This window comes from Oxyura jamaicensis, chromosome 1 (genome assembly GCF_011077185.1).
Source record: "Oxyura jamaicensis isolate SHBP4307 breed ruddy duck chromosome 1, BPBGC_Ojam_1.0, whole genome shotgun sequence".
Classification (NCBI taxonomy): Eukaryota; Metazoa; Chordata; class Aves; order Anseriformes; family Anatidae; genus Oxyura; species Oxyura jamaicensis.
Window position 1 is genome coordinate 37,123,371 of NC_048893.1, and position 18,738 is coordinate 37,142,108.

Genomic DNA, 18,738 nt, shown 5'->3' on the forward strand with positions numbered 1-18,738 from the left:
TCTTCTGGCTGCTTTTAAAACTGCTTAAGAAAACTAGCAGCAGATGAAGTTTCAAAATAAACACACAATGTGGTACTGACTTTAAACACGAGGTGGTACTGACTTCACTTAGTCAAGTCTGAGCCTGCTGGACAGCTTCAAAGTGCCTTGACAATGGTTTGCAACTGACCAGGTTAAAAGGAATCTGTTAAATCTGGACATGATGGAGCACCATTAGCACAGCCCTTACTGAAACCAGCTGCTGTTCAAGGTTTGTTCTTGCTGAAGCACACCTTCCACCTTCTGCTGTACACACAGGCCAGGCACGATCCAAAGGAGGAGGTAAGAGGGCTGTGAAACATACTTAAAAAAAAACCAACAACAAATAGCTGTAGTTACTTAGATTGAAAATTTGTGAATTATGTTTCTGCTCTGTAACAAATTCAGTTTTTTTTAAAAAAGCAACTGTATAAAGCTGTAGGTGGCTGTCTCTACATTGCTTTCAGTAGTTCTGTCTCAGAGGAAGTTTTGCAGAGACCTGCGTTACTGCCTGTTCCCTGATGGCACAGGCTATCATCGAGCTCCAGCAGCACGGCCCTTTGGCACTTACATACGGTTATTTATTTCCATCTTCTTTTCTTCCAGCATGTGTTACCAATCTTATTTCAGCCCCGACAGTCTAGACAAGAAAGAGCATACTTAAAAGTGTCATTCTTCATTTGTAGCAGTGGCTTTATTACAAGAAATTAGGATTGAGCTACTTGCTTACAGTTGTGTGGGCACATGACCTGTGAGTTCAACACTGAAACATTGGCAGTACACGCCTAGACTTTTTTTGAAGTCTGGCAAGTTCTTCAAAAAGATGTGCATCAAAGTTCTAGTTACCTCCATAGTCTGTACAATAGTTCTTTAGAGTAAAATATTTACTCCAAGTATGTAGAAAAATGACAGTATTACAATTAAAGTAAAACATTTGATTGTCAAGCCAGGAATTTACAAAATACAATAAACATGGTCATAAATCCGAGAATTTGGTTCATAAAAACATATATTCTTTTACATACACAATTTCTTGTTTCAAAAGCCACCTTTGTGCAGGAAGGTTTTGCCCTGTCACATCATCCCTGACTACTTGAAAAGTAGAATCACAGCGGTCATTAAAACCAAGGTATGTAGAGTAGGTTTTACTGCAGCTGAAGAACGTTCAAGCTCTTGGTACAAGGGCGTTTTAGGACACGAAGCAGGTCTTGTTCTGATAGAGACTTCAGAGAAAAAGAAGTCTTGTTTCAAAGCACTGAATTTACCGGTGTTATCAGGTATTTCCACTGTCTTCAGCATCGACTTAGATCCAGGTACAGTAGCCTAGGAACAAGCAGGAAAGATTTCCTTTTTAGTTTTAAGCATCGGGTTCAGCTGTAAAACAATCATTGCCTAATGCGCTTTTTATACTTTCAACGTGTAGGAAAAAGTGTTCTAAATATAAGTAGAGCTACAGCAAGAGAAAACAGTAAAAGTTTTTCACATTACAGCAATAAGGCTAAAAAAGCTGTGATGGAGACTGTAACAGAACATATGTTCCCCCCCGCACCCCCCCCAGCTCACAAGGCCCTTAGCTAATTTTGCTTTATTTGGGTCATTACCTTGCAGTGGATGAACTGACTGAATTGCTTAGCAACAAGAGCCACACAACCTGGAGGACGCGACCTGGTGGGTAGCTAACCATGTCAGGCTGCAGCACAACACTAAATGAAGTCTGCTTCATGTGAACAGGAACAAGGAACTACAGCTTGAACAAGCCCAAGGCTAGCAGCAAAAGTAAGTGCTAGATGTTGTCACGGGGTATCCTCTGCCACAGTAAATGAATTTCTCTCAGTTGTGGTTTTTCCTTGCCTCTTGTAAGGTGCTGCCCTTGATCGAGGTTGCTCGCCTCTAGGGACCAAACTTCAGACTGCTGCCTTACTCCTTCAGCAGGCTGCAGCAGGAGGGTGGTGGGGAAAGGGGGCTGAGCACATGCAGGAGGCCCTCACTGGCTGCTCAAGTCCAAAGAGGCGTTGACCAGGCTGACATTTAAGGGGAGGGAAGTCTCTTTCCTGGGAGGTTGTGACAGGAGGATTCTCATTTCAAACCAGCAGCGATTTTTGGCCCAAAGACCATAGGAGCACCGCACGCTGTACAAGAGAGGGAATCCTGCAGTCATCCTGGCATCAGGCAGAGACTTTGGTGCTCAGATGCTAATACCAGCTCCTGACAAGGCCCTCAAGGAAACTGTTTGTACCTGAGGAAACAACCTGTTGCTTGCAGGGGGCGGGCTATGTGGGTCCCAGCCTCCACCTTCTCACCGTCTAACAGCTCTCAGGTTTGCTTCAAACACTTCAAGCCAGCATTGCCATGGTGCAGACACTCAGCTGGTTCCACCACCCAGTTAGATCAGTGCGTATTCTTGGACAGCCTGGGGACAGGAGGTCTTACTGTATCTAAACATTGCCCTACTGCTGACTCAAATACTACAATTAATAATTTTTTTAATCTGCTAATGAGTCTTTACAGTTCCTGTATTTGACTCAAGCAAATCCACCTTATTTGGCTATAAGGATTCAGTCTCGCTGTGCTCAAGACCTCGATGTAACTAGAAGTAATAATTTACTGAGGCAGCACACTTACATTGATCACGTATTTCCCAGGCAAGAGGAGAAGAAAGTACTCCCCGTGTTTGTTTGTTCTGTACGGGCAGACGTGAGACCTCCCTTGGGCTTCCACGATCGCATTGGGAATAGGATTTCCATTCTTATCAGTAACCTGCCCTTTAACTCCTGTGAAAAAGAGAGAGGAGAGAAAGATCACAATGTGTACTTGTGACCAGCTTCCTCATCTGGCAAAGTCAGACTATTTGTTGCTGGATGCATTCAAAGGCTATTTCAATTATTTCAAGTACATCTAATAATATCACTAGTACTTACAGCTTACCGAAGAGAATTAAAATAGAAAATCCTTTTTGTTGTTAACAGCTTCCCCTCACGTTAGTTTACAAAGCACCATTGTAATCCCTAGGTTTCATTTGCTGAAAGCATCATACCTACTTACTGTATGTCTTGCTGAAGGGCTCACATTGTCAGAATTGTGTGTGTGTTCTTTGTGTTTGTTTTTTAAATAGCCCAGCCTCTTATCTAGCGCTTCCAAATGGCAGAATAACAGTGTCTGCTTATGGAGTCGTTTCCCTTCATCCTCACAAACCACCTTAAAGGCAGCACTGTCATTAAGCAAAACAGCCATCGGACATTCAAGGCAATGAAACGCAAGATAAGCAGCAGATCTGTGCGAACCCTTTAACCCTCTGCAAAATACCGCTGATTCACTAAGCAGTTCTCTCTTCCAGCTGTGAAGTCCAGACCACGCTTAGGTCTTAAAAAGACAAAACCCAAGCAGCAAAGAGCCACGAAACTGTGCCCACATACACACACGTTTAGAGACCTCGGAGATAAATGACTGCCCCAGGGTTGCTCAGGAAAGCAGGCTCCCTGGAGGGCAGGGGGAGGTGAGATGCCTGAGGGGCCTGTCCCAGTGCATTTTAAGCCCCTTGGACTCCACCTGACAATCCCCCCCTCTAAGTTCTGCTCTTGCCCATCCCTAGCCTTGTAGCACTTCCCATTCAGGTCATTCCTGGAACACAGCAGTTCCCACATTCATGCTGTAGCTCCCCACCTGTGAGCTCCAACACAGACCCAGGCTGCTGCAGCCTGCCCACTTTGCCCACCAGCCCGGTCTCAGCTTTAGCTCCCTTCCCCGGCTGCATACCCACCTAGGTGTACTTGTTTTATATATTCAACCAGAGCAACTTTGTTGTCTCTCCAGAATTTCTCCAACTCGTCTGCCGGAGGATATTTACAGCATGACAGTTCCAATGTGATTTCAAAACACTGTCCCCAGACATAGTTGTAATCTTGCATTCCACCTTAGGAGCAAAATAAAACAAGCCAGTGTTCAGCTGCAAAGAAGCACCGAGCTATGCAAAAAATGGAAGTTAAAAATGTTGGCACTTTAATCACACCTGTAAGAAAAGTAAATTAGACAAATTATTCCTCAATGCCGCACTTATATTCACTGCTTCCTGTGGAAAACCAGCTTAATAACTCTCTATGTACTTGTAGGGTGTTGTTTTTTAAAGCACAGAGATGTTTTGGAAATTATGATTATTGTGGTTGAGGAAGGGTGGGTCTTTGACTTAAAAACTCAGAAGGCTTTTCAAGCACTCCCCACTAAACGGAGACATAAATCCATGTGTTGGCATGGGGTTTACTGGTCTTGGAGCTGTCCTAAGAGCCTTTTAAGGCTTTGAATTCAGACTGGGAAAGCAACACACGGTATGTATCAGAGTAGACAGGACCCATATTGAATTTGGTTACATGTAAACAGAAATTAAAAAAATAATTCAGCAAAGTTTGTTGTTTCTTCATTTTTAAAGGGATGATACACGAAGAGAACATCGGCTTTCTTTCTGAAAGGAGAGAGAGGTTTTTGACCTTGGTGCCAGGCTGATGTACCTGAACGTATACGAATGCTCCTTCCCTTGAGAAAGAACACAGAAGAAGAAGTCAAAACTGCAGCAACTGCCTCCTACATTTGTGTAGCTGCTGATCAGCAGAGCCTGCAAACACCTGTGTCCTGCTCCAACAATCCCTGCTTGTATCAGCCCTCTACTCTGGGCAAAATCACAGACCTTTCATCATCAAAGGTGGCAGAAGCAAGTGAGAATATCGTATCTGAAGTGGCTGAGAAAATAGCCCTGCCATTCTTACCTTCCAGCTGGTACCAGGAATAGCCATTGGTGATGCCGTCTGGAAAGGTTTGTCTGTTGTCACACCCGGTCCCTTTGTACATGCTGGCATGGTTGAAAGAATAGGTCTTCGCCAGGTGAATAAAAACGTCATCATCCAGAGACCTGCTGTAGCCTTTTGATGAACCAGTAACTGCAGAATAAAGACAGCCATCCCGTAATTCCATTACTGGTAAAACAGACAGAGCTATCTTACATACGGGGTAAGATCCTCCCAAATAGCCAGAGCAGGCAGTGAATTTTGATGCCTTATTTTGTCTTTGATGTTTCCCAAAGTCTGCTCAAAAGCTGAAAAAGCCCTTGCAGAAAACCTTATCGATGTTGCTTTGGTACAGCTACGATTCCTAAAACAAACCAGCTTTGGGGAAAAGGGTTTGTTACCAGCTTACCTGAGTTTCCGTTATCGAACGTGTAGCTGGCAACCAGGGCACCCCCGTGCAAGTTCGCTGACAGAACAAACGTTTCATTTTTTATCCAGTTCATCACCGCTCGAGTCTCTGGCTGAATGGTGATGTTGTTATTTTCAAAGGCGTCAGGAAAATTCCTGTTCAGATCCTCTCCGTTCTTGTTGTACCTTAGGAAGAGAGAAGGCACTGTCATTACCGTTTGCCTGTAGACACTTCCACACCACCTGCCCCACGGCGCTTGAGGTCCATGGCACACCAGTGCCTTTAGGGAACAGGGAAGGTGACACTGCAAGGTTATCTTCTCAAGCATTCAGAAAATGGACTTCAGTATGCTTTCCGTCAGCACCAGGCTCTTCACAGGACACAACAAAACTACTCTCCTGTTGTATTTCAGGTGGAAACAGAGGACGATATTTAACATGCATATAGGACAAACCCGCACCTACACATACAAGAACTTCAGAAGCTAAGTCAGGTAAGAAGGATATTTCCTTCTGTCTGTGTTTTTCCACTTGTCCACGAAGATCAAGGTAACTGCTGGATGGCGATGTCCCTTGTATTCGTGTCACTCTGGACAGTCGGCAAAAAATTTGACTCAGACATAGGATGGATTCCACCTGTACGTGAAGGTCCAGCCCAGACAAATGCTTTCTTCCTTTTTCACTCAGACATGTCAGCACAGAGCATGTATTTTAATTTCAGCTGTGTTATTTTTATTTTTTTTTTAAACTCAGGTAGTTAAATTCTATTTGACAGCAAGGGGATAAAAATTCCTGCCCTCCATAGAAGTCCTGTTTATTTGCTGAGGAATACTTTTCTTTCCTAATAAAAATGAGGGCCTACACCAGTCACCTAGAGAATTAAACTTTCTCTCTACCTACACTACCTTTTCACTTGCTCTTGATGTTGCCATGGCCAAAGATCCAGGAGAACTCCTAGCTCATGAGTTGCTTTTTCTTCACATTCCAGATTTGTCCCTTTGGCGTTTCTCCCCTTTCTCTCACTCTCTCCTCTTCCCCCTTCTAGCTTGTTAAACTTTTCCTCCTCTTTTTAGTCTCTGCAAGTTACGTTAAAGAATGCAAAAGCAGCACAAGATGCAATGCTAGGTTACGTTTTCTTCGGAGTTTTTTTCTAGCACTGCTATTAGCACGGCACCTATTATAGCTAGCTCTGCTTGCGTAACTCTTCCTTCTTGCTCGATCTGCGCTCAATGTGAACTATAAACATGTCTGTGGAAGTCCATTCAACGAGCTCAGACACACCTTTTTCTCATTAAGAAGGGTTACATAGTTCTTCAGCTGAAGAAGATCCCTGGGGGTGGACTTTTTATTTCATCTTTCTTTGTGGTACCCTAGAGGTCTGAATAGGACACTGTCCTTCTGCTCTCAGTTTGGGTCTCCTGCCTGAAAGCTTAGCTCGTTATACCATTCTGACCAATTTTCTCTTGCCTCACCACATATAAACACCAGGCTGACTCACTCTTCCAAAACCCTGTGCTGTAACAGTGTCTCTTCAGAACAGCACAGGCCCAAATTATCCCTAACGCACCCACGAGGCTATTTTCTCCACCAAGTATGATTCAGTCCCTTGGCTATCTCCGATTATTACTCCCCACCCATTTCCTTTACCCACTCCCGCCCTCCTAAGTCAGCCTTACCTTCCTCGTGAGTAATAACAATGAGGCACTTTTGTAGCTTCAAACCCATCAGGATTCATCGTTGGCATGATGTGAATCCGGGTATTATTGAGTAACTGGGTAATATTTGGGTCACGGCCGTAGTTGGTCACCAGGTAGTCTATCAAATGGAGCAGGATCTCTCGCCCAACAGTCTGCGAAAGAAGTGTAGATTTTATTTTAAGCCTGCTATGGAAGAAAAACAGAACAAAAAAACTAACAAAAATAGCCCAAACCCACCGCTTTACACTTGCAGGGTTTTGTTTTGACTGGGTTACACAGACACACGAGGCATACAAGAACATTCTGGTCAATACTGTTTTGTTTCATGCTCTCCCTCTAATTACATTTAAAGCAATTTACGAGATTAAAGGAGTCACTGGAAGGTTTTCACAAGAGTTTCAAACCCAGATCAACCAGAACTACTTGTGTGATGGGAAACCAACTGCGTCAGCTACGCTGCTTAAACCCTGTGCGGATAAGGCAGAGCCTTATCAGAAACCCAAACTGCAGGGGCTGCCTGCTGAAGACCACGTGGGCTGGGCAACGCAGCACTGTGCTATCTCAGTGCTGCTGCAGTCAGCTCTGGGCTGATGCCCCAGGGACCCTGGGCCCTGCACGTAAGTGCCCAAGCTGTGCATCACCACGTGGCAGGGCTGGCAAGGGATGGAAGAAAGGAAAGAGACTCCTTCCAAATTTACCAGGGTCCTTCAGAGTAGAAGGGTTTGTTTTTTTTAAAAAAAAAAAAATCTCTTTTTCTGTGAAATATTTAATGCAGGCTCAAGAGAGGCTGACTCCCGATACAGGGAGGAGAAAGGCCCCCAGACACTTCCCTTATACCCGTACCTTGCTGTATCCTACTGCCATGAACGCTGGCACTGGGGAAAGGGAACAGGCGTGCACAGAGCCTTAGATAAAGATGGAAAGACCGTTTGGGTGCAGCCTCTGGAGCAAGGAAAGGCAGCGGCAGAGAAAAAGCTAAATGCTCGTTTCTGATCATGTAAATTTGTGTAAGTCACGAGAGCTGGCAGGATGTCTCCCTTTGGTCTGCTAGGTCAGATCTTAGCCAAAACAGTGACAACTTCCAGCTCCAGTGAGTTGAGGACAATCCTGCTCTGCCCCAGAAACCACCAGCACGGCGTGCTCACTAGACCAGGCTTTCCAGGAGCACTCTCACAGCACCATCAAGGGCACTGTGGGGTTCCTAAACTCTGGCTGGGATGGGAACAAACCAAGACCGGCAACTGGATGTGCTCTGCATGTAGTTTCTCTCTACTTTTTCTCCAAGAACAGAGCCTGGTAAATCACTGCGGGCTCCACTTCAGAGCTACAGAGCCTCAGTATCTTTTACAATGAGCCTTGCACCACTAAGGTGGAAAAACTGCAGAGGATTCTCTCCCGCTCCTAAATTGAGAAACAGGAGTGACATTACAGGGTGAAACTGGCATCACAGATTAACAGCTTCTTGCTTGCAGGCTGGTACAGGGCAAGGTAAGAAGCAGGTGAACTCAGACAGAGGGAAGGGAATATTTCTCCCCAGCTATTTGCTGCACTGACAGCTTGTTAAATTTTCACATCACTGCAATTTAAGCAGCAAATCCCGCTCTGGCCATTGAGATAAACAGGAACGCAGAGCTCAGCTGGCAGAAGTTGGCTGGTACAGCATGGGTGCACCCTCTGCTCAGCTGGGGGGCAGAGCACGTCTCGTCAGCTGGCAGCAACCGGTGCTTGTCCCAGCAGGAAGAGGGGAGGGCAGCAGCGCCAAGCACAGCCCCACGGAGCTGCAGATCACACCAGTGTCAGGCTGAAAACTTGCGCTGTGAAATTTAAGAAGGGGCACACCAGAACCTGTCTTGTACAGGCAGCTCAGGCGATAGACATCTTGGGCAGCACACAGCAGGGGGAAGAAGGGAAGGGGGAGAAGTCAGCCAAATCATGGCCCTGGGCAGGAGAGAGAAAGCCAGCAGGCTCAGAAGAAACGAGAACAGCCCTACCACAGAGAGAGCTAAACTGCGGGCAAGACTGGACTGCTCTCTGGAGGAAATGGGAAAGAGCATCTGCTCCTGTCCTGGTTCTCTTCAGTGTCTGGGGCAGGGGGAGCAACTCCAGGAAAAAAGGGGTAGAGAAGCAGGAAAAGGAAGAAGAAAAGGTGGCTGGGAAAGGATAACGTTCATAAACAACAGAAGCTGACCGGTGCTTCACATCTGGAGGTGTTTAAGGGAAGGGAAAAGGAGGGAATTAGTTTCTGAGACAGTGAAGCTCAGGTTTTGATCAAGCCTTCAGAAGGCACCTACTGCCCAGCAAGCTTCACCCTGACCCCAGGGCGTCCAGTCGTGCCCATGGAGCGAAGCTGTCGGCCATTTATCTGCCTTGCTGCAGGGCTGCAGATAAACCTCGAGACAGCAGGGGCAGGTTGCTGACAGCAGGGCCAAGGACAGACACCCTAACACACACATGGGGAGAGCAGAGGAAAGACCTCGTGTCTTTGAGGGAACACGACGAGTATTTGGTTTCAGTAGCAGCCTCCCGAGGGCGATGGCCTCGTGCCCAGGTGCGTGGCTTTGCAGTAGCCCAGTCAAGGGGTGACACAAAAGCCAGCCCTTTTGTCCCACCCCAGGGACACAGCCGGATGTCACAACCCTCTCACAGAACCCCCTTCCAGGTGTCACAGCGTCTTCTTGTGCCCCAGGGGGGACAGGCAGCAGAAGAGGCTTTCCATGGTCCTCGGGGACACCCGGACTGAAGAGCCACACGTGTGCCAGGGCCCGGGTCCCTGCATGCTGGCTGTCACGCCTGGTCAGCCCCTGCTCAGAGGCCAGAACACCTGGTCAAGAAGCCCCAGCCACAGCTCGTTAAAAGATTAAGGTCAGCTGCCGCCGTGCCCACACCGTGAGGCTTCACTCCTGCACCCCTGTATTTAACAGGCTTTTACTACCACGTGCTAGAGGCCTAGTGCCAGGGGGTGATGGGCGGATGGGCTCTGCCCATTTTTTTTTTAAAAGATTAAAATTCTTTCTTTAAACGTGGCCTCTTTTTTTTTTTTTTTTTTTTTTTCAGCTGAGCTATGTCGAAAGAAAGACCCAAACCGTCAGGTAGGACCTGTTCCAGAGCAGCCTGGCCTTGCCAGCCTCCCTGCTCCGGCCCCGGCTCCTGCGCAGAGCCAGGGCAGCGCGGGCACCACCCGACCTGAGGTGCAGGGGAGCCCCAAAAACCTGCCGGCTGTACCGCCTGGATTTGGGGCGCCTACAACACACCCCGTCAAGTCTGGGGGACGTCAGCTACGAAGGGCAGCCTTATAGCCACAGCTTGTGTGAACATCACCTGGCACGCACCCAGCGCCTTCCAAAGCAGCAGCCCGACCCGTGTTGAAAGAGATCTCAATATTTTTCAAGCACAAGGTTAGCAAATAGACTGGGTTGCTGGGAACTCTGAAGTTTCTAGTGCCTCTGACCTTCTTTACATCCCATCGGCTGATGTTGAAACCAGGTTAAAATAGTTCCCTATACAAGAAATATATACGTAGTTCCTCCCCTGTTCCCTTTTCTAGGGTACGTATTTGTAGCCCGCTACACCCCTGCCATACTATATTGCCCAGTACAGATAAATGACACTGGATATATCCTGAAAACTTCATATAGTAGACTTTATAATATGTGGATGCAACCTGTTGTCTAATGTGGTGATAAAAATTGTCTCATATAGGCATATTTCGACAGCACAAATGCAGCTCCTATTCGCTTTTGTGAATGAGAAAAAGAGGTTCTACAAAACACTTTGTTTAAAAAAAGCTCCAACTACATCAACCACAAATAAAACTACTCCAGTCCTCAACCACCCAAGCCCTAATAAGTCACCGTATCTCTGGAAACCCTTCTGTGGAGATGATTACATCTATGATGACATGCAAAACAGGGTACAGCTGCGTTAACTTCACTCACAAGATAAGCCAGCAAATAAGCACATCCGTTCACGTGGGCCAGTTCAGGCCCATCGCTACAGGCTCAGCTTCGGGGAGAGAAAGAGGCAAATACTGTTGCAACAACAAAAAAAAGCAAAAGTTATCAGAAGGGGAGTATCTGGGAGGAGGGCATCAGTATTATCATCCTGGAAAAGGGATTGATCTTATGATTGCTCTCACACTATAGCTTCAGAAAGCCAAAACCAAAAAATAAAAAGGAAAATTCACATCATTATTCCCCACAGAGAGCAGACCAAAAAAACCAACAACAGCAAAAAAAACCACTCAAATTTGCTCTGAGCTGTCTGTACAAAAGCACTGATTCAAACACCAGGACTGCATCGCTAATGAGCAGGCCCTGGAGCAGCAGGCAGCCTCTTCCTCATCTTCTTTAGCACAAACGTTACCGACGTGTCACAGGCCTTTGCGTTTTGTGCAGCCAATTAGTGCCGTTTTGATTAAAGTGCCACAGAGCTGAAAGTGACTGCACTGCCTCTAATTATCAGGCAGAGACTGATTACAAGCGGTACTGCTGGAAATGGTGACCAGCCTCATTCAGCCACAGAAACACTGAGGCAAGTCTACTGTTGCTTCTGTGGACCTGGGGCAGAAGTTCACTCTATTTGCCAATGGCTGTCACAGAACAAAATCATTTAGCCTTGGCTGGTCATGTTTTATGCTATAAAACAATTAACCTCCTCTAGAAACAGTCTTTCCAGTTCTGATTTAAAAAAAAAAAAAAAGCTCTCTTCCTGGTGTTGTGCACTCCTATTATCTTAATAGAACTGCCCTGTTGGGCAGCCCTCCAAATAACCTAGGTTTTCTCCCAGCAGCATGTGTGAACAGCCTGCACATCTGCAATTCAGGCTTCCCCGTTTTCCGGTTTTAGGAGCAGCCTGCTGGCTGAATCAAGGAAAAGTGCCATTTACATGACCACAGCAGGTTAGAAGGGCGGCGTCTCCAAGTGGTACCAGAGAACAGAGCTGCTCACCGCGTGGAGAAGCTTCTCACCTTTATGGGAAGCACCACTGGAGCACAGAAGACATTCATAGATCAATGAAGCTATAATCCTACAATCTCAGGCTATGAAAGACTGCGAAACACAAGTCGAAGCTTGTCATGCAGTTCATATAAAACTTATCTGCTTAATCTGTTACAGGAGAAGCTGAGCCTTTCCCCAGTGACTGGTCCGTCCAGCAGTATTTTAGATTACGGGAATAAATATTCAGAGTTCTCCAATGCTTCTCTATGTGAGGAATTCATTTCCTGCCACGTGAAATGCTTTTATAGTCAGATAGGAGAAAGTAAAACACCGTGTGTTATATCCATATGCAAAAATATATATAAATATAAGGCTAAGATCATCATGAGGGCCTGAAAAGAAAGAACAGCCTTAATTCCAGAACCTTTCCTAGGGGTGTGCTTGGTCTGATGAACAAGCTAGAACGTGGTTCATTGGAGAGACAGTAGCACAGCACCTAGTGCTATGGCACTGCTAGCTCAGGGAACAACCCGTCTGAGATGAACTGGTGACAATGCCAGTACTTAATCTCGCTTCATTTATCACAGTTGATGTAGAAGTTTTGATCCTAGACAGTGATCCAGGTTGCCTGACCCCAGGAACATGCAAACATTGGGCACCTCTGTGCTCAACACTCCTTGTGCACATCCAGCTGGGCGGTGACAGCAGCAGGAGCGCTTCATCGTGGATGTTCTGCCAGGAGGAGTGGCAGCAGGAACCTGCCCTTCTGCAGCCCAGCGCTACTGGATGGGAAAGCTAGGCCACGCTGGACAAGATGGTGTTCTCCCCTCCAACCCCACCAAATTTGGGCCACCTGTAGCCATAGTCTTGCAGCTTTCTTCAGCAGTCCGCAGGGACCGGCACGTGCAGCCACAGCTCCTGTAGGCACCCCGCACCACACACGGCACCCAGGAGCGTGGGCCACGTGGGGCCGTGAGTCAGCTCTCTCCCACACAGAGTTAAATTCCAAAGCAGTCAGGCTCCCAGCAGCACCCTGAGCACAGCCACTGTCAAACAAGGTGAAACTAGTCTAACTTGGGGAAAATTCTTGGCACACCGTGTCGCAAGCGCCTGGAGGCGTGCGGGTACTCAGACAGTATCGGTAATAGGAAGAGCTGGAGATAAGTTGTGCTTTACACAGGATACACTTACTATTCCACCTAGTTTCATTAATTTGGGGAATTCAGTCTGGCATATATGTATTTTGCCACTTCTCTGTTGAATTATTTACCCTTTGTACTTAAAGGCTGCATAGAAATATACTGTGTAGTTCAAATTTATCCCGATCACGCCTAATAAAAGCAGGTAGAGCTAAAGAATAAGGGAAATAGGAAGCAAGAGAAGATTAAAAGGAAGTGTGAAAAGATTAGAGGGAAGTGTGAAGCTTTGAATATTTCTATTTCAGATTCACATACTGCACCAGGAAAGCTCAGTTACCATTACCTCCTTTACCATTAACAAATGGGCATTCTTTCCACAGCAAATTAGGCCTGAAATTGCTTTTTCTTTTGTACTCGGTGTTACCTTAGGTGAATCTGTGTATTCCTAGCTTAAGGTTCCTAGCAGAAATTGCCTTCCTAAAAACCACACTTGGTGGTTCACAAGAATTATTATTCACTCTTTGGATGGGTTTGAAGCGTTTTATCACTCATATTTCATTTCTAGGTAATAACAACTTACAAGCAAACCACTACAACTGATTCATTGCCAGTAAAATTAAAGCCTCTGGGTTTATTCTCGTGGAGAAGACAAATCTCTTTCTACTTGAGAGGTCTTAGGTGTAGGATTCTTTACTTTGATGGAAGGTCTCTTAAAACCTTTCTGCCACAAGGGAACTTTTCCTTGAAATTCCTCAAGAAACACAGACATATTAGTTCTTCTCTGAGGATACACGTGAATAGTAAACAGCACACACCTGAGAGAAGTTCACCCTAAACCTCTGATAAGTATATTTGGTATAAATGACATTGCAAAAGTTGAAACGTACCTCATCCCCATGCATATTAGCAACATACTTGAACTCTGGAATGCCAATCTTATGTTGGGTTGGAAACCTTCCCAGAACAAGAACCCACAGGTCTCTACCTTTAAGAGGGGAAGGGGAAAAGACAATTTTTAAACAAAGTATAAAATTATACAAACCTTAAAGAAACAAAAAAGTAAGAGATTTGGTCATCAAGACGACCATACAAGTTCTTATATGTCATTGCTGCCCAGTCAATCTTAGAATAGAGTGTTTTAAAGTGGACTTATTTATAGAAGTGCTTGTTAAATTAGTAATAGGAACAAATGTGCTGTCTTCCAACTAAAAGCTTGTAGTGAACCCTGCAATTTCAAAAACATTTAAGCAGTGATACAAAATAAATAGGGGCTTTTTTTAAAAAAAGAAAAAACATTTTTTCAAATCCAGTTCTGCAAGCAAGATTTTGTCAAGCAAAGTCACCAAGCAACTAAGTAATATTTGAAATCAAAGACACTTCCTCCAAAAGCATTAAACATAAGGTTTTTTCTGAAGTATATACAGAACTTTCCATTAACAAAGTACAACTTATTTTGTATTAAAGACAAAGTAGAAAAGCTGAACACATCAATGAATTACTGCTCAGGAAAAAAAGGAGATGACAGGCAAAGTTGTATCAGAGACATATCCCAGTAATTAGCAAAATAAGCATTAATAGCTACAGGAAGAGCATTAGTCAAGATCAATAAAGTTGCACAGGAAGCCGAACTTTATTTAAGTAACAGAATAAATATTGTGGAAATCCTAATTTAAAAAGAGGGAGGGCACATTACTGGTAGTGATGTCGTGGCATTTCAGATCTCTCTACGAAACTGCGTCCCACGAGGCTGCTCTCAAAGCAGGCGGACAGCTCTGATTTCAGCAGATGGCAGCAAAGAAACTGGACCAGCTCCGTGGTAACAGCAGCCACAGCCCAAAGGTTGCTGGCAGCCGGACTCGCAGGCACACTGCCTGCCCCCAGCTCTCACCCCGCTGGCTGAGAGCTGCCAATAAGCAGCCTCACAGCTGGAAAGGAAAATAACCGCAGCACCTTGACAAACAGGAGAAAAACGCTGAAGAGAATAGAAGAAGTGCTACAAGATGCGCTGAAACAACTACGAGAGAGATAAACTGGAGTCTGAGGTTGCCAAGCTAGGTTCTCACTTGACGGGTTGGATCAGAGCCTCAGGCTAATTAGGACCAAGAAGCACTGAGGCAGCAGTGACAGCCAACTAATTCAGCAAGTGGTCTCAGCATCCCCTGGTTATGCCCGGTCACTCTGGAAGATGCTGGATGTCTGGAAGACATCCTTACAGCCAGATGTTATGCACAAGGCTGAGACGCCAACGCTCATTACAGAGGACAACGTGAGCAAGCAGTCCATACCTTTAAAAATAAGTCTGCAGTAAGTGCTTTGGTGGGGAAGCTAGTTATTTAGCTTTGTTTCATGCAGAGCTGCCGTTTCATTTAAAAAATAAAATAGCTTGTCTTCTGTAAGTCTAGACAAGTAACAGAGTGGAGAAACCAGAGACACTACCTTTTAAGCACATCCTTCTTCAAAAGGAAAGGAACCAGCTCCTACCACCCCAGCCCTTCTCCCCTCCAGAACCCCAGGGGTCCCTTCCAGCCTCAGCCTTTCTTCAGCTCTGTGGAAACAGAGCACAAGCCTTACTGCAGCAGTACGTTAGGAAATGGGAAAAGAAACCCTAGTGCTAAAGACAACAAAAAACATTACTTTTATTTGTAATCCAGCACACACAACTGTTGCAATCTGGTTTCCAACATGTCATCCTCTCCCTGGCTGTATCCAGAGGTATCCTACGATGGGAGTCCTTCAAGAGTGCTCCTAATGAGCCTTTGTCCTTGTGCCCTCTAAGCCATTCCGCCTCTCCTTCAGTCTATCAGAAAATAATTCAGCCATCCCTCCTTGGTATTAACTTCTCAAAATTAAAAGGTAGCAAAGGACCTCTACAGGGGATGCGATGGTGCCCCAGCCCCCTCCTCTACAGGGAAGGGGACAGAGCTAAGCCATAAGACACATGGCTTCCTACAGAGCAGACGTGGCGTTCCATAAGGCTACGGACTGACCAGCTCCAGGACTGCCTGCTGTCAGAGGGAGTACCAAGCACACAGGCAAATCTTCAAAATATCTTAAAGCCAACAGGTTAAGTGAATTACACGTCAAAAGCCCTCTCAGAACAAGAGAAACAAGCGCCAGCTAAAAGCATTAGTTTCCCCAAATCCTTTATCACTTGCCATACAAACACGAAGCAGAGACATAAAAGGGGAGAGAGCTTAAAGCAGGACAGGACATTAAGCCAACCAATATATTAACTGTGTTTATATTACAGCCCTGTATCTCATTAGGTAGTGTATAAAATACCCAACTAATCACAGCAGACAAGCAATATTGTAGCCCCTAGAAGATGAAACATGTTATCTCACCAAGGACCAGACACTGGGATTAGCCTCTGGTTTTGTTTGAATGGAAGCAGATCACAGGGGCTATCTCAAATCCGACTAACAGCACTGATAACATCCACATCCATCACATGCTGACTTTTCAGAGCATCTCACGAGCTAATGTAGAACAGCACCATATTTTAGCCACTTCCCTGTGGCAGTAACAGCACCATATTCAGTGCCATAGCTCTACAGCAAGAACCCAAGAAAAACTAAAAAGCTATCATCTATTTCTGGGACCCTTTTGACTTTCTGCACATAACACTATATTCTGACTTCAAAGTAAAAATAAAATAAAATAATCCAGTGCTTTAGAATCACAGAATGATTTGGGTTGGTGGTCTTTAAGGTCATTTCCTAGTTCCAGCCCCCTTCCATGGTCAGGGACGCCTCCCACCAGACCAGGTTGCCCAAAGCCCCATCCAGCCTGGCCTTGAGCACCTCCAGGGATGGGGCATCCACAGCTGCTCTGGGCAGCCTGTGCCAGGGCCTCACCATCTTGACTGAGGAATTTCCTCTTTGTATTAAATCTAAACCTACCCCCTTTTAGTTTAAAGCCATTCACCCTTGTCCTGTCACTACACTCCCTGACCAAGAGTCCCTCCTCAGCTTTCCTACAGGCCCCTTTGGGTACTGTAGGGCTCCCTGGAGCCTTCTTTTTTTCCAGACTGAACAACCCCAGCTCCCTCAGCCTGTCCCCACAGGAGAGGTGCTCCAGCCCTCTGAGTATCCTCATGGCCCTCCTCTGGACTCAGTCCAACATGTACATGGTCTTCCTGTGCTGGGGGCCCCAGAGCTGAACACAGGCTCCAGGTGGGGTCTCATGAGAGCAGAGCAGAGAGGGACAATCCCCTCCCCTCCCTGCTGACCACACTGCTTTTGGTGCAGCCCAGGACATGGTTGGCCCTTTTGGGCTGCAAGCACATGTTGCCAGATCACGTTGAGTTTTTCAGCCATCAGCACACTCAAGTCCTTTTCTATAGGGCTGCTCTCAATCCGTTCTCCACCCAACCTCTGTTTGTGCTTGGAATTGCCCTGGACCAGATACAGGACCCTGCACTTGACCTTGTTGTTCAGGAGGTTCCCACAGGCCCACCTCTCAGGCCTGCCCAGGTCCCTCTGGATGGCATCCCTTCCCTCCTGCGTGCTGATGGCACCACACACATTGGTGGCATCAAACTTGCTGGGGGTGCACTTGTTCCCACTGTCCATGGCACCAAGGATGTTACACAGCACCAGTCCCACTACAGACCCCCGAGGAACACCACTCGTCACCAATCTCCACCTGGACGTGGAGCCAACGAGCACAACTCAGTGTGACCACCCAGCCAACTCCTTCCCCCTTACCCTTGGAGCGGTCCATCCTCAGATCCACATCTCCAATTTGGAGAGAAGGATGTAGGACAGTGTCAAATGCTTTCCATCAGCAGCGCTCATTCCTGTTATCACTGCAATCGCACTCATGGGAAACACGAGGAAGAACTAAGTATAGGCTAGCATTACTGATCTAAATTGGTCTTTCCAGCTTTAGCATTTAGGATGTCTATAGTTTGTGTGAGGGCCATCTAAATGATAAACACTCTCATGAACCGAGACGTCAATTATTTTCTGGCACTTCCAGCTTGTGAGGAGCATTACGCCTACCATTAACAATTAAAATAAATTCCTGGGTCTGCCCAGCCTGCAGTACTGGATAGTGTACCTGTGAGGGATGATGTAAGATTTCTTTCCGTATACCAGTAATTTACTGCATATGAAGAGATTCACCAGATTGATAAAAGTTTCCTTTAATCAGTAAAACCTTAGATAACTCTGTTTTCATACCTGGAGTTAACAGCTAAGCCACCTCCCATGTGCTTTGCATCAACTGAATGTATACCAAGAAGCCATTTCTCACTGCCAAGCCAGAAGTGATTTCAGCTAATCAGTGAAGGATATTTCAAGTAATCAAGACAAACTTGTGTTTGTAACTGTGTCTCAGGACTTCAAAGTTACCGTTGGACCAGAGCCAGATTACACAGCTTCTAGTAAAGCAAGCAGTTTTTTCACTTACTTATTCTGAAGTTCTCTAGCTTTGCCTTGGCAATATTCATGGCATGGTATCGACATTCTAAACAGCTCTACAAAAGCTGGGTATTGAGATGGAGAACTGATACTGACCCCCAGCTCCAATGGGAAAGAAACTAACTTATTTGTAGGTATTGCAGTCTGGATTACAGCCCCTGGTTTGTTCTGAAATGTGCTCATCTTCTTCACTTTGTTCTTTGCAGTCATGAAAAATAAGCTGTTTTCATTTCAAAGGCAGTCACGGCTAAGAAGTGAAGCGAACTGACTGGGCAATGCACCAGACCCACTGGCAGCACCCCCCAGACTAGGGCTATGGATTTAAAAGCTCACGTGGAGGT

General features: G+C 45.9%; 1 protein-coding gene across 1 annotated transcript in view; it reads right to left on the minus strand.

Annotated features, from left to right (window-relative positions):
• Window positions 1-685: 685 nt before the first annotated feature.
• The window catches only part of CPM (carboxypeptidase M), a 34,254-nt gene continuing 16,201 nt past the window's right edge, over window positions 686-18,738 (minus strand). Inside the window, exons 3-9 of the mRNA XM_035333855.1 lie at window positions 13,859-13,956; window positions 6,875-7,047; window positions 5,200-5,384; window positions 4,773-4,943; window positions 3,776-3,928; window positions 2,641-2,789; window positions 686-1,341 (exon numbers count right to left, since the gene is read on the minus strand). Of these exons, the coding sequence (XP_035189746.1) occupies window positions 1,108-1,341; window positions 2,641-2,789; window positions 3,776-3,928; window positions 4,773-4,943; window positions 5,200-5,384; window positions 6,875-7,047; window positions 13,859-13,956 (1,163 nt within the window). The 3' untranslated portion in view covers window positions 686-1,107. The remainder of the gene's footprint in view (window positions 1,342-2,640; window positions 2,790-3,775; window positions 3,929-4,772; window positions 4,944-5,199; window positions 5,385-6,874; window positions 7,048-13,858; window positions 13,957-18,738) is intronic.